General features: G+C 38.9%; 1 protein-coding gene across 6 annotated transcripts in view; it reads left to right on the top strand.

Annotated features, from left to right (window-relative positions):
* Positions 1-17269, top strand: part of Jupiter (microtubule-associated protein Jupiter) — a 57530-nt gene that overhangs the window by 35366 nt on the left and 4895 nt on the right. For 3 of the 6 annotated variants that reach the window (XM_011645829.2, XM_011645830.3, XM_089081468.1), the window contains exons 2-4: positions 13680-14092; positions 15051-15074; positions 16585-16665. In XM_011645829.2, coding sequence (XP_011644131.2) covers positions 13680-14092; positions 15051-15074; positions 16585-16665 — 518 coding nt within the window. The remainder of the gene's footprint in view (positions 1-13679; positions 14093-15050; positions 15075-16584; positions 16666-17269) is intronic. The other 3 variants (XM_089081469.1, XM_089081470.1, XM_089081471.1) reach the window with 3 other exon arrangements.

The raw sequence follows: 17269 nt of genomic DNA on the forward strand, positions 1-17269 counted from the left end.
TGCTGCGCTCCGCTAACGATTCGTTGACATTGCAAGTAACAAGACGGACACTCAGATGACGAATCGCGAATATTTAAGTCGAGTCAAATCGCTCGCGAAGATTGCTCTGCTCTTTCCTTCTACCAATCGGTTACTTGTGAAGCGAGCGATATATATATAAGCGGTTTTAATTATAATATTAATTAAGAAATAGATATCCCGATAAATTGCAATGCGTATGTTTAATCGTTTTAATTAATGCTCGACTTTCACCTCGGCATTCCCGACGCGATAAATATTATCGGGACACCTCACTTAGGAAACGTCATTTCCTTCGAAGGATGCTGATAACGAAACGAAAACATGCGGTTGTAGATAGCACTAGGAAAAAGAGATATCGCTTCCAGAGATGTCTTGCTCTGTGCATTTCTATTGACAAAAGGACACGCACGAGATCTCTCTTTAAATGTTGTACACGTATTTTCAATATGGAATTCTAAATTTACACTCTCATCATTTTCTCAATATGTGTGCAATCGTAACCTAGAAAACGTGGAAAAGTTTGAATTTTCTAAGAATTTTAATTTTCTTTTATTGAATCGCGAGTATCTCCTGGATGATGATTAAGACGATAAAATTATGTCCACGCTACCATTAGTTAGGAGATGTATCGAGAGAAGATAATAAAGGGAGGTCAGTAGTGATCTAGATTTAGAAAGCGTGACTGCGTTCGTGCCTTATCAAGCGTGTTGTACGTACGCACCGCAAGAAGGATGGCAATCTCTGGCTTATTTCTCGACGTTTTTTAATAGCTATCGTGCGAAAATTAATCAATCTGATGAATCTCGAGCAACAACTCTCCATGCTGCGAAATGAGTATTCCGCTGTAATTTATAAATGTATACTAGCAATCCGCGATAACAATCTCCGTTTCTTTTTATCGCGATATCGCAAAAAAATTAAATGGCGGCAATTAAAATTCCGAAAATTAAAAATGTTTCGTAATTAAAACGTCGCGGGTAATAAATGTCCGATTCGTAGTATTTTTCTCCTTTCCTTTCGATCGAGGAGAACTTCATGGCTGAATCTGATATCGCGGTTATGATAAATTATACGTTTCGGCACGCGGACGGGTTAATCCGCCGACATGGCGCATAATTGACTACAGATTCTACTCAGTACTAATTGACGAGATCAGCTCCTCGTGGGTGTCCATTGACCCTGCAGCTGCAACGCGCCGTAGCTCAGGAGAGTTCCTCGCGAACGCAGAGACCTCGCTAGCCGAAAGATTTACACCATTGTGCTTCATTAAAATCGTGGTCAACGCCCTCGGATAATTGACATGTTAGTCAGCGGGATGAGGGTAATTATATAGATGTCACCGCTCCGCGCTTAATTACCGTCCGTCCGTCATGATTTCTCTTCGGGTTTGCGCGCGGATAAAAGTGCGTGCGGGTTCCCTTTCAAAAATACGGAGATTTTCGTTCTCATTCGCGTATTAATCTCGATCTAAGGCATATGCCACTTTGTATTCATTCCGCGATGAAAAACCACGAATGTCGCGAGGCGAAAGAATTCACGACTCGCGAGTCGGGTTAATAGCGACTTCGTGCCGGGTGTTGAATTAATTGCGGCTCTCTGATCGGCGTGCAAGATTAGACGACGAGACTTTACACGGGTTAATGGCTTGTGTGTGTATTCTGAATGGGAATTCCGTGGTATCGCGCCGCCATTCAGGCGTATTCTCTATTTGTACAGGAGACATATTGTACAGTTACGTCGCAAGCTAATTAATGACTATCGAGAAAGTCGGGTTATTGGATTTCAAATGATTTTTTTTTTTTTTTTTAATTTTTTAAAACATACAAGACGCACAACAAAGTATGTGAACATTGAAAATTTAAAAATTTTAAAATTGAAAATCTTAGGTCATAAAAAAATAATAAAAACTTGTTAGAGTGCATATTTCAAAAAAATTTTTAATTTGTAAAAATTATATCTCATCTTTTCAACTAAGACGTTGAAAAAAATTGTGCAATCAAACAATGATTAATGAAGTAATTTAAAAAAGAGGTCATACTATATTGAGAATTGTGAGAAAGTAAGAGCAACCAGAAAGCAATTCAATTTCAAGCAAAAGGTTAAATGTATGGGAAGTCACGGGTCAAAATGCGGACAAGTAATGAGATTTCGGAGTACGATTGATTTCTACATTTCTCGATTTCTCTCAATAACAGCGAATTATGTTCTCGCGCGTGCACCTGCGTTCAATTCAAGCTCGAGTGAGTACTTGTTACGAACGTGCGGTATCATCTCGATCGAGATCGATCGCCTATCGAGCGGTCAAGAGGGATGAGCATTGGTGCGTGTTCCTTTGCCATCGAGATGCTCCCGTTACAATGCTTTCTCTATAGAGAAGCTCGACACAGTGGCGGCTTTGTTCCTCGAGTGATAAACAGACTGATCCCTGGCCACGATCACGGAGCTTCTTTGTAATCTGTTTGACGCATACGCGAGATATTTGAAAAATATCGCTAACCGCGAGGTCTGTTTGGTTACGTAGCTTTAAGCGGCGCGCGATCGATCGGAATTTTGAGATGGAAGAAAATCTCTCGTCGAATTCTGGTCGTCATCAAAGTGGCTTCGTTTTGCGTTTAAATTCTTGCTTTCGCAATTTCCGTCGCGTTTCGAGAATTTTATCCTATTTCATAAGGCAGAGTAAAATAATGGCGTGACTCTGACCTGAATAATGTTATTGAAACAAAAGCCAGCAGTAAAGTCTCTAATGCTATTTTATAATTAAATAATTATTTTAATTTATTAAAATTTCCATAAATTAATTGTATAATAAATAAAAACTAGGACTCATTCCAGAAAAAAATTATTTTATGTTGTAACGAGAGAGAAGATCGCGCGTGATGATTGCGTGTATCGGAAAGGTCGGAAAGAGTCTTACGACATCGGCAAAGCATTAGTGCAATTAATTCGTCAATTCGCATCGTTTAGGGCGAAGAACCAAACTGAAAACAAACGTCAATTTTATTGGAGAGGATGCCTTAAACGGAGCGGAGTCTAATTCATGTAATTATCAATCAGCTATTAGGCTGCTTAACGAACCCTTCTCTAACGAGAGTAATGAGCCGCATCGTTGATCATCGTGTGGGATGAACCGCATACACTTTTCGATCGTATCCTTTTATCTTCTATTTTACGTTTATTTTTATTTCGCAATTACTACGATTACTAATTCCATCGATCGATTATTTGCGATAATGTTTTACAATAGCATTTTAAAAAGAATTGATCTAAAAATTGCAAATCCAAAAATATCGAAAATTTCATCGCGTGTACTTGGATAAATTAAAATCTCACGTAAATGAATTTAAATAAGGTAGAATGTTTAATTTAAAACGTAAACAAGTTTCGTTATCGGGCAATCGTTAATTTAAAAAATGTAAACGAAATGAAAACGTAATCGCGTGCGCAATCATGTTAGCAGTTTCAAGCAACGTCCGCCGGAGCGTTCGCCGGAACGGAAAGCGACAAACGACTTCTCGAACGACAACACTTAAGCTCATTTCTGTGATCGCGACGTCTCGCACGCGATCCTCTCTTCAATTTTCTCCGCATGTAAAACAAACCGTTCCTCGTATGCGGCACTCTTCGCATATATATGCACGTGTATAATGAAAAAAGTATCGCGTTACAAACGACGGGACATCCCGACCAACCCTTCGTCGGCGCGACGCTTCTTATTATTAGAGGATAGGGTTACTTACCCCCGCGATGCGGAAGGATGACATTTGCCCTCTTCGCGGACACGAGCTCGTTGGGGCTTCGCGAAAAAGATGGACTTCGTGAGACGCTAGAAGTCCCGACAATGAAACGCATTATCTTCTCCCTAACTTTCCTCCCAGCAATTTTCTTTGAAATTGCATTGAATGTAAAATGTTTAAATTTGTATAATTTGTTTAATTTTGTAAATGGAATCTAAAGGATATTAAAATATCTCTACATTATTTTAATTCTTCTTTAATTTATAGAAATATCATCGTCGTTTTATAATTAAATTTTATAACTTTATTTTTAAATTCTTATATGATAAGGATATATGTTATCACGTAATGTTACATGTACAGTATTCTATCGTCCTGAATGACTCGTTACAAAAATATTACCTTACCTCCATGAAGTTCTTATCGTCAATCACGACGTCAATTACGACGAGTATTACATATAAAATGTTACCTCCGCGGAAAGTATCTTTGCGTTTATTATAGGTCGTAAACATTTGTTATCAGTGTACGTTGAGCGCGATAAGCTTTTTAGCGGTTTAATCCAAAGCGGAACTTGAAGATGAGCATTAGCATAAATTGCAGCGTGTCGTGATAAATGTAATGTGATCATTCGCATCGATTAAAGTTACGTGGAACCGATAAAAGAGAAGGAGAGAGAGAGAGAGAGAGAGAGAGAGAGAGAGAGAGAGAGAAGTAGAGGGAGAAAGAGAGAGAAGACGAGACGTCGCGGACTCTAATCACGTTCGTAACATGGTAAGTGATTCGATCATAGCTACTTGTCACGAACGACAAAGTGCCTGCAATGTCTCGACCGCTATCACCGACTGACACCGCCTGATTGTCCTATTAAGTGTCTAATTTATTATTACGATATAGTGATAATCTTGTATCATATTTTTTTATATATAATATTTATAAAAAATATAATACAAGATTGATGAAAAATAAATAGAAATAAATTAATATAAAAATTTTTAATATTCAATCGATATTTGCCAAAATGTCTCCTCTTTGAAACGATATAAATTGCTCTGTTGAACAAACGTGTGTTTTGAACGTACGCTTTACATGCTCTTTGACGGTTAGGTGTCCATACCATATATAACTACACTTTCGCTTTACTCGGCATCTTTATTCAGAGCATTGACTTCGCTCGTGCATACATTTACAGTCCATTCTCGTGATAGATCGACCGCGATACGATGCGCCGTGCAAGGTGCTCGGATTGCCACCTTGGCGGACGATCGTACTTGATATTACGAATGTATACACTAGAAGCTATATACTACGCCTATCGTATCATAGCTTTTAAGTTATGCCATCGTATTTTCTGACTAAAGACAGTTTTGATTATACACTGACAATTTTGAGTTTCACGCGAGCCTCGTTATCTCGATTTTACATGAAAATTGAAACATTTATGCGGATTACAAAACTTCATCTTACAAAACTTTTGATAGCGCATCCTGTCCGCATATCTTTGCTTTCGCTTACGTGGCGTGATATAAAATCGACTGTGGACGTTGGCGAACGTCGCGATAGATCGAGGATGTGGAGTTTGTTTTTTTTTTTTTTTTTTTTTTTTTTTTTGGAAAATAAATCGAGAGAAGACCGCTACCAACCACAATTGCGGATATAGATTTATACTCCGACACTCTAATAATCCGTAATCCCATTCGCATTCTACGGCTTCTTCTATCAATTGTATAATGGAAAGCGATCGGAAGACGAACAATGTTGAAATGATAGCTAGTTTGATTAGTTGTGTAACTATTATCCGTTCGTTGCGTTCCGAGTATCGAAAGAGCATCGAGAGAATCGGGCGAGTCTCACAGCAGACTGGGGAGAGGATAGATCGACGATTTCTACGGAACCGAGAATTAAGACGATCGTTTATCATGCTCGATAGGCGGAGGCGTAATTGGCCAATTAGTTAATTTCTCATCAAGTAGGTTTATTGCCTGGATCGACAAGCATCCACGATTTATTACGTAAAGTCTTCAAGTCCGGCGGATCCAGACGACGAGGCTTCCTTATTAGTCGTCCGTCGATCGTCTAAGCGTTATTATCGTAACCAGTCGAATCTATTTACGTGTCTCCCGAGCGTAATCGTAGCGATTGGCCACGTAATCTCTCACAGTTTGATCAGCTATATTGTAGACTTGCATCGCGAAGGCAGACCGTTGGCCTAATCGGGCGCGATTAGCCGCGGGAGAAGTCGGGTTTTCAATTAGGTTTGCATCATTCATTCAGTCGCTATTTGTCAAGTAGCGCAACATTTTGACTTATTACCGATGGTGTTTCATTAAATCTCATTATCTGCGATTTAACTGTCGACATATCGAAAATAGTGAGAAAGTTGAAAAATTTGATGAATATCTCTTGCCGAGAATTGACAATTGAAACTTTGAAAGAAAAATAACAAAAGAAGGGAGACAATAAATAAACTTATTTTTATTTTTAATTAATATCCAACAACGTTTCCGCTTCAACGAAATCGTTGCGACAAAAACATAAATTTTCTGTAAAATGTTCATTTGTATCAAAATGTTTAACGAGGCATTTTACACTTCGGTATTATATGTCCATCACAAATTATCCTCGCCACTCGTTATTAACGAGCCGCTAAATGCGACGTGATAAAAAATTCACGTTGCTAACATGTGTTGCAGATGGAAAGATATCACGTGGGACAATTATCGGAGATCGATCTAATGATCATTTTTAATTCGCTAATTATTAGTACTAACAATTAGTACCCTTTTATGCCTTGTAGATCGTGGATTCCATCAACTGCAGGAATTTATTCGCTTAAGAGATGCGACCGTTGATCGCGATTGCGATCGAAAGTAATTGGATATATATATATATATATATATCCATATATATATATTCTGCAATATATATATAGCTGCAACATGTGTTTAAGATCGAGCGTTTTTATCGGGACAATAAATTACTACGCTAACAGTTTTGCGAGCAAGCACCGAACAGCTCGCCGCGAACGGCAAATTAGTCATAGATTTTGACCTGGTCGCGTGCCAATGTTTCAATGCGGTTTCTTGCATTTTTAAGGGAATATGAAAGTTGACTTAATTATTCTTATACTGACGTCAGAAGCGACGAGATTTTTCCGGCAGATCTACGATCCTAAAACCATTTCGAATAACATTTAAAACAAAATTAGTTATTTAAGAAGTAAAAAATAAAATTAAAAATTTGGATGATTATATTATTTTTTTATACTTTGCACGATTATACATTTTTATAGCATTATTACATACAGAATGTTTTCGAACTACATCCCCTCTCTCTCTCTCTCTCTCTCTCTCTCTCTCTCTCACATAGAATACTTATATCTGTCAAATATGTATCCAAGTTATTTATAGTCCTTTTTTATCGCGAAATACGAGTGAAATCGTTTCATGAGATGGGACATCTGATTATCTCAACGCAAAGGGTTAATCAGTCTATTAAGAAGACGCGACTGGCAAGGGAAATGAATCACTCTTTAATTTACATCTCTCGATCTCTCGCGGCGAACTCGAGAAAGAACCAGCCTGATTAAAGTGCATTGATACAAACGCGACAGTCAGTATCCGCTATTTCACACGTGCCCGTTTACGGTTGACAGCTGTAATTGCCGTATTTACTTGCATTGTTTCGCGACACGTCGAGCACGACGACGGATGGTTTATATAACGGTAATTTGCGTAATTTCGTGGATCGATAAGCAACTGTCCGCATAATACAACTGTCAACTTCCTCATCAGTGGATCTCTTGACTTTACTGTCAATGGGGCGGGATTAATATTATTAGCAAATTTCATTTGCGAAATACTCAAAATTAGATTATCCGTTATTTTTCTTCTTGTCAAGGAAAATACCCGCTACAGAATATCCGATGTCGATGCAACTCAAAAATCACAAATCACACATTTTTAGTAATTTATAATACTTTTAATTTATGCATATAAAACATTGAACTTAAAATATTGAATTTGATATTAGATGTATGATGATATTTAATTAATATTTATAGCAATATTTGCATCTCTTTGCATGTCATTTTTCTTTCAACCTTGTGTTCGCTTATAAACAATGTGATAATACAGGAGGAAGTAATATTCAATCCATAATCGTGGGACAAAAACGTACAATGCTTCAGCACTAATTTCACTCGTGCCACGTGTTATTAAAACGTTTTTACGAGAAACGACAGGAATAATAATATGAACGTGTGATACGATAAGAACGGGCAACGTTGCGGCAGATTAATATTCACTGCGAATGCATATGCCTTAAACGAATCTCATGGATATTCATTATTCGAGTTTACTTCGTCGCGTCTCTATGCACCACTTCTCGTTTCGTAGCACGATTGAAACTCGATGCGTCAGCTTCTCTCCTATTTCCACGGCCCACGCGGACACGCGTTATAAATGAATACGCGTATTTAATAACGCAGCACGTGCGTATTAATAACGTAGTATCTTCTATTTAGTACCTAAATAGAATTCTATACTTTTTTCTAAAATATTGAACGAATTTAACATTTGGATTTGCATAATAGCCTGTTTTACAACTCAGTTATCTCAGTTTCTAAAACTGGTAATAAGGTAAAGCGGTATGGAAATGGAAGAGTGGTATTTAGCACGAGAGAAAACAACGAAGAATGATGATTATCCTACTTTTTGAGTTTGAAAAAAAATTACATTTGTTGAATCGCGTGTGAAAATCAGACCTGTCTGAATCGAGCGACCTAACAACACGTCGATAAGTTGATCGGAAAACCGCGCAAAAAAGCAATGGAAAGCACTACCGTGTCACGGACGCGACGCTCATTTGAATATTCAGCAAACTCCCACGGGGCGAATAATCGTGCCGTCGTTCGCGGATACCGCCCCTCAATTACCTCCGCCGATTGCATTGTATTGCGAGAGAAGGAACGTAAGGAGCCATCTCGAGGTCTCCGTGCATCGTGCGCGACTTGTTCGAGTTGTCGTTTCTATCTATGCAAATAAAAAATCCAACATAAAAAAGCTGCTCAGATATTTCCCAGTGCAATATACGTGTACGATTTCTTGAAAAAGTTATTCTATCTAAAGCAAACCGTTTAAATTTTATTGTAGATGTAAGAAAGATTTTGTTTTACCGTTTATTTGTAATATTAGTCTACTTGAATGAACGAGAAATTGATTAAGATGTCTCTCGATTAAGAGATTAATCGATCTTGTATTAATCTGTGAGATAGCTAAAGATATATTTTATTTAGCCTCCATTTTTATATTGTATCTCTTTCCAAGAAAAACAGAGGTTTACGATTGACGCGAGGAGTAGGTGTCTTAGATCATAACAACCTATGATCTTGTCCCGCGATCTAAGGAAGTGTCTGAGACAGCTAAGCGCATAAATGGCGAATTGACTCAGCAACATTCGACGCAACGGCGCCTTGTTTACCGGCGAGAAAAAGACTCGGACAAGCTCGAAGTGCGTCGCTGCACAGTACGGACGAGTAGAAACATTACATTGTACGCCAGTTACAGCGAAAGGGTTGACATTTCACGCGTCTGTCGTAATTAAGTCAAAGGAACAATGACCATTGTCCGAATACGCGATAAAAATTTGGCTGGCCGCATGATGTATCGGTACAATACTTGGCAACCTTATTATCGACATCCTCCTTTCGGACCTCACATGGCGTTGCCAGAAGCCAGATACTCGAGCGTGACCTTTTCTAGCCATTCTCTCTTTAGAGACGAACCCTAATGCCCCGTTGCTCCATCCCCCGCGAAAAGTTATCGAGTAATCTCGGAGAGGCCGCTGGGCTCGATACAAGAATTGTGGTTTCTCTCAAATTGAAAAAAAAAAAAAAAATATTTGCATATTATTAATTTCCAGATCTTATAAAAAGATCTGGAAATTAATAATATGCAAATATTTTTTTCGGATATATATTACTCGCGTGTCGAGTAAGAAATTGCAACCAATGGTGGATACAGTTTGTCCTACGATATTTATAGGAAGAATATAAAGAAATATGTAAAGTCGACGGTGATGATCTCATTGTTATATATGCACGTTATAATATTAGGTCAAAGGTAAAAAGTCAGAGCTGTTTAACCCTAAAATGAATTATTATCTTAAATTCGGTTTTCCGTCTTGGGACAAACGTTCGCGTGCCCGTCGATTTTGAATCGATTCACCACATCTTTTCGCTTTCATTCTCTCTTTTGCGCGGAATTACGCCGTGACAGGTCGATGTCAAGTACAAGGACATCGTGCCGGATGGCACGACTCCCATTGCCTTGATATTCGTCGAAACACTCTCCCCGTGCCATCCATCGCGAACTCCCACGAGATTAATCGATGTTTGCCATGACGCCGCGAAAACAAGATCGTTACGCCCTTATCTCTTACCCGATGATATTTTAATCTTCCAAAGTTCTTACATACGTATCTGTACATAACTAATAAGATATTACGAGCACCAAATGGATCGACGGTTGTATACCGTAGGGATACGCGCAAAGATGAGCCGTGTGAATGTATAATTGATGAGAATAACATCATAGTTTCCACAAAAGCCGTCGCTGCCTCGCAGAAGCGTTAATTCCGCTCATTGTAGGCAAAGTGGATAATGATGGTGCCGCGACCTTATTTCCTAGGCTGCGTCGATTAACCGACGCGGATATACCTCGAGAGGATATACGCGCAAATATACATCAGTTTCGATGTACTCGCATTGTCGGTCAGGGCCCATGAATGTTATAATCAGCGTACATTGCGCCTTGATGATAGGCCTCGGCACCATTTATCCTCGGGGCCCCGATAGTAGCCCCGTCGTCGGGTCCCGTCATTCAATTGTCCGATAATCTATTAGAAAAGCCAACGGCCCCCTCCCTATTTTCTCCTTCTCTCTCCTCCTCTTCCCACGCGAGAAAAATGGTCTACGAGCGTGATACGGTAAACCTATTTTCAGACGCGAAATTGCGCCTCGTAAAAAGCGCGCGAGGCGCATAGCGGAACATTGTCCATAACCGCGTCTCTCCTTTTCCTCTTCCCCCTTGTCCTCCTCCTTCTCCTCGTCGTCTAGCTTGATGCATACAGCGTTTTCCATCGGGACGCAATTGGTGCACGCAACGTCGGCGAATCACCGTTTCGGATTAGTTGCGTTTCTCGACGATTCATCCACCTTAATTGGTTGCGCTCGAAATCTTCGGTGAACTTGAAAACGTACGGAGGTAGTTTACCTGGATTATCGCCCGATCGCTTAAGTGAATACGCAGGCGGATAAGTTTAGCTAAATGTCGGAAGCTAATTTGAGAAATTAGCACATGTCATTATATGAGAACGAACGGAAAAGAAATATTAGACATTCGCTCGAACTTGTGTAAGCAAGCCGCTGTAAATGACTCCGTTCTTGCGTGACTTAGATCTTATAAATGCAACGTCACTCTGCAGCTCTTATTTTCTCGATTTGAAATAGCGTTCGAGCGAAATAGACTTCTCGACATTCCAGCCTCGCACCCGGTCTTTCGACACGCGTTTTCTTTCGCCGCGTTCACGCGCGATAATCCAGGAAGTAGCTCAGGTTACCTCGCGAAGATCCGTCCATTTTCTTTGGCTCTTCGGGGAGCAAGCCGCCGCGTAAATGACGTGCTGCGATTCGTATCGCGTTGAATAACCACGAGTACGTTTTACGAACGGAAAAAAAAACGTAGACGAACGTCGGTCCTAGGAACGTGGTGTTTTGCGGCGCCGACCGCCGTTCGCATGGCGCCCCGACAACGTGTTGTTGAACGCAAAGCAGGTTGATGGCCTAATTAACGCGAGTACTCGCGTTAATGGCTAAACGTGCATAGGCGTCATTCATACGTCATTCTGGCATATTTCCCGGCGCACCCATCCTGTCCCTCGGACATAGGATCGCTCGCTTCCTACGGACCCGATTGATTATCCTCGTTACTTATGCTCGCGTCTCGCGACTACCTTTCGCGAAAGACGTGGGCACTGCGCCCGACATGTATCGGCACGATCACGAGATACAATGGAGTACGAGGCGTGAGATATAGGAAATTAAAAAAATATGAGCATAACTAGTAATCGAGAGAATCTTATTGATCCTTTGCAATTCTATGCCTTTCAAGCTGAACTCGTGTAAGGGATAATTCCTATAGAAGGTGATAGGCTAGAGTAATATCTTAACTTACTTGTTTGGCGACGAAATTCTATTTTTAGTAGTCGATAAAAAATGAATAATATATACTAAACTAACGAATGCTCGAGCGAGCGTTCCAAAAAGAAGTAAAATGATAGCAAATTAATGCTCGATAATCTGCACGTTCGATGAAGATGTATTCTGCATTAGTGATGCAGCAATAAACCAACAGGAGATTTCGCAAAATCTAGTCGCGCGCGGCTTCCCGACATTTCTATCAACTTCTCTCTGATATGCAATCATCCGAGATGTAATAACGCGGAAACGTCCATTCATCATCGTGATAGTGCAACGCGCGAGATGCAACGATGCGCAATGAAGGCCTGTGCATCATTAATTAAACCGGAACGTCATTTCCTTGATTGCAAATTAATGATTTCTTACTATTATCCGTTAATTTGAGATGACCGGAACGCACGATTAGTTATTTTGCAATATCATTACACAGCTTTACTTACCTAGAAAAGTGTTGTAATATATTTTAGTAATGTCCAATACTATACGTACTTATAGCAAGTCTTCTCGAAAAAATTAAGGCCGAATTTAACAAATCTCAACAAATGAATATTTTAAGCGATTTAAATAAAATTCGTGTTCGTGATATAACATTTAATCTAGTCTATATCCAAGATAAAATAAATATAACCTTTTCATTTATAACAGTAGAATATTTAACTGGACTGATCTGAGATCTCTGTTATGAATTTTCGTAAAACAGGAGCCAGAAATCTTCCAGCGACTAAAAAAAACGATGCCGCGCACGAGGCACGCGTGCGTTCCCTAAGTGGTATTACTTCTAATTGAGCCGCCTACTCTCCATTCCCTTCCCCGAAACAATTCGGAGAGAAAAAGGAAGTGTGTCATATTCCTAATTACTTGGTCCCCTACCAATTCTCCTGGTTTCTTTTTTTTTTTTACCCCTTTCTCTTTAGCTCGTACGCACGCGTACAATGCGCGCGTGCCGCACGCATCGCGCCTCATTAAGCGGAAATCAGCGCGGATTTGCATTGGTAAATTGCAATGCCTGCGCTCTCCATCCGCTGCTTCGTCGGCATATTAGGCTTATCGAGAGATGTGGAACTCGGGATACGGTACTTGTTCGATTCGATTTCACCAATGCCGATTTCACCATTGTCAGTGCCTGCCGCAAGTAGTTCATCTTGTTCTTGGAAGAAACGGCTCGAGACATTATCTGAGAATATCGACAAATACGTGTACCTAAAAGATACCCTTATTTATAACCGATTATTATATCAACCTTCTCTGACTCACGCAAAAGAGAATAAGTTTTAATTGTTGGCTAGAAAATCTATTAATCGGAATATGCCGAGTTTGGCTAAAAACTGGCTGATATTTACTGATATTTACCGATCGATTTGATCTGGTTAGTTACTGCCGAGTAAAGGACTAATCAGTTTCTGGCCAGTAATAATTTTTTCACAAATATTTTTCTACTGAAGTAACTGAAGTTACTGAAAAGGTAAACTGCAAAAAAGAAGGAGGAAAATTTCTTTACGAACTCTACAATGCGTCTAGAATATATTCGTGAAACTGATCAATAATATTGGCTAAAAGTTGGAATGCCGTATCTGAAACGATTTAAAAAATTTTTGAACCTCGATTCCGATCTCGAATCTTTAATCTGGTACCGCTCATCAACTTGTCCTTTGTCTTGATTCTAGGGTGTTGAAACCGCCTGGCGGCGGCAGCAGCGATATTTTCGGCGCGGCCCCGGAAGAGACGAGCCCGCGGCGCGTCAAGGCCCACAATCAGTCCCAATTGGGCTCGGCCCTCTTCGGCGACACCAATGGCACCGACAACGCGAATACCGCCGTGTCGCCACGCAGCAACAAGCCCGGTAATGATTCATACAATCGTCTGTTTGGCCCCCCCGATGCCCCACTCACCACCCCAAACGCGAGAAATCACATGCGCAGCAATATTCCCCTCAGCGGGGGATCGTCGATCTCGTCGTTATCGTCGGCCGCTGCGGCGTCGCCCGCGAAGAGCACGGCCAGCAACGGCAGCAACTCGACGCCGGGCATCGTCAACGGCTATGCCAGCAATGGCAGCAACTCCTCCAATGATATGACAGGTAAGGATCCGCGGCGAACGAGGAAACGAGTCGCGAAATTTGTCCCGGGGTGGACAACAGCGGTCTGTCCACTTTCCCTCGATATCAGAATCTGATTATATCACCGGTATATCTAATTAGTAATTTCATGTTGCGAGTTAATACAAGATAATAGAAAATTACTACATCTTTCCTCCCTATAATTTAACAGAAATAATTGCAAATAAACTTGACTGAAATTTTGTAAAAATCATTTACTTTGAAAGATAGTATACTATTCGATAAATCGATATTGAGTGGACATGGTTGATTACTGTTGGAAAATGTACAGACACGTCGCCCCGGGACTCTCTAAACTGTTTCCACATTCAGGTGATCAGAAATGCTCCTTTCTGTAAAACGTGCCCAAAGGCGACGATCCTGATCTAAATTGAAATATGTGTGTGTCGCAGGCTCTTGGCATAAAAACCGTTCTGATTATTATGCTTTTGTCACGATGGAAAATAATTTTTTTCGTTACAATCGATCGTTAGAAATTTACACTCGTTAAAAATACGTGCAAAACAAACTTTGCATTTTAAGAAAGATTATTTTTTTACCTTCCGTGTAAAGAACGCGAAAAAAAAAAGAGATTAAAGATATTTTGTAATTCCGCTGATTGCGCTAGACGCGATTGCTTTAAAATAAAACGATTAAAACGTACGATATTTGTTTGATCGATAGCGCAGCGTTCCGATGTTTTTCTTTTACTAGTCGCGAAATCATGCCTAATGAGATCATCGGCGAAAGTCCTTCAGTTGGACACGAATCGACACGTGCTTTTTGCGCAAACCGAGTTATCGAGCCGAGTCAGCTTTCGGTCCGCCGATGCGGAGCTAGCGAGACACTGAGGAATCCAAATGAATATCACTTGTTTAATATATTACCGTTCTCTCTTGTCTTTAATATATGTCATCTTCCTTGAACTGTTCGCAAGCAGCTTTTAGGAGAAAGAAACGATTTCGTAAGTGTGTAACGAGACATTCAAGTAGATGATACACGACACTACCACACTTTGTTCTTTAATCATAAAAAAATCGCTCGGGAATCATTTCTCTTGTAACGTAAAAAAAAAAAAAAAAAGAAACGGTAGAAATTTTCGAGAAAATTGGTATTGACTGTCGCGACGAAAGAAATATTTGATTTAAACGATTATAATTTTGATAAAAAAAAAAAAATCTACATTATGTACTTCGCATCATCATGTTATTTTAGGGCCTGCCACGAAAATAGGAACACATATTTTGAGTTAGACATGCTGTATTAGATCTTAAGTTTGTAATTCGTTCTGCTAGTAACATTTACATCTTGCTTTACGTTAAATTATTATTTACATTACGTTTCTCATACACGATTCACTTGTGACGAATTTATAGTAAATGACATTGAGCAAATTACAAAGGAAAAGGAAAATTTATGTTCGATTGCAATAATCATTATTAAATTATTACGTAATTTTATTTCTATAAATTCTGTTAAATGAATAAATCCAATAAATTAGTAATATACTGTTGATTACAAATATATTATCCAGCAAAACTTTGAAAACTTTGATTTTCAAAATAATTTTTTTGCAAAAGAAAAGAAATTTTTCAATGTCGTTTGCCATACGTCATTCACGAATTTCTATGGACGAAGTGCACAATCAAAACTCGATAGCAACATCGTTTTTTGCAATAATTTTCATTTCCGTTTAACAAAAGCACGATCGCAGGAATTTTTTTTATAACACCAACGTATTAATTTCGGGAAAATGGAATCACAAATGGAATACGTATCATTAAAAAAAAAATAAAAATGCCTAAACTACAAATTTTTTTTATTCATATTTAGTATAATACACTTGTTTTGCTTTCTCACAATGCTATACTATTGATTTTGTATTTTTGCTGTTGTAAATATTCATTCCTTTCTTCTTCACGATTTAAGCACAACACACACCGTTTCTATTTTGCTTTTATCTTAATTTTTAATCGTACGGACAAATTCAAGATATTGAAAATATTTTTTGCTTGATAAATAGATGTCGAATCATGAAATTATGTGAAAAGCTTTTATATTAATAGACATAAATGTAAATCCGAAAGATATAAAGAATAAATGAATACATAGCTTAGACAACGAGCTATATAGAATTCAGATATAACGAAATAATATAAAAGTAAAAAAATAAAAATATTTGCAAGATAAAGATTTTGCAAGATTCGTTTTGATACGATTTTCTCGGCAACTTGGAATAGGCAACACAATATAATACGATATCTGCGATCTGTCCGTACGAATTGACCGCGTATTAACACAAGTTGGTTGGGTTACGGTTGTGGGTTTTGCGACGGTGTTATGATGCATGGGGTGAAACGGTGAAATGGCTCTGTGGGCTCTTACGCACGTCACTTCGCGCGCACGTGGCGGTGAAAATGTGGGCTCTTGAACGGTGTGTGAACCGCACCCCCATCGCCGCGTCCCTTCGGCAGGAGGATTGCCGACGCGCAACCCGGTCACCGGAGACGGAATCGAGGTGACGCCCATGAGGCGCATCCCACGAAAGTGTCGAGGTAATGTTAATTGTTAATTATCCGATTCACGAACGTTCCTTAATCCCTTTCTCAGGATACGCGTTTCGATTTTCCTGACCTCTGTCTTTTGGAAAGTAAATTCTTAACACCGATGAGACACCGATCAGGATTATGAAATCCTCTACCTGAAAATATTAATTAAATTTAAGTGAGTTGTAAATTAAATAAATTTAAGTTGTCGATTTTATTTTTACAATTTTCCAATTAAGTAAGCGAATAGAACTAACTTGAGATTCCTAGTTTCATTTTCACTTTCCCTTAATTCTTTCAATTTTTTAAAGCGATTCTTGTGAAAGGTATTTCAGAATTAAATATAGTTTAATGTAAAGTATAAGCTAAATTTAGTCGTTTAAATTAGTATAGAAATTTTATATATATATATATATATATATATATATATATATATATAAAATTTCTATAATTTTCTTTAATTAACTATACTTTCTTTAATTAACTATAAGATATATATATACACACATATATATATATATATATATATATATATATATATATCTTATAGTTAATTAAAACTTGGAGTGAAATTGCTCCCCGCTTTTTTTATTCTTTCAATCTCTCAAGTTGC

The sequence above is a fragment of the Pogonomyrmex barbatus genome, unplaced genomic scaffold (genome assembly GCF_055798465.1).
Source record: "Pogonomyrmex barbatus isolate J1 unplaced genomic scaffold, ASM5579846v1 scaffold5, whole genome shotgun sequence".
NCBI lineage: Eukaryota > Metazoa > Arthropoda > Insecta > Hymenoptera > Formicidae > Pogonomyrmex > Pogonomyrmex barbatus.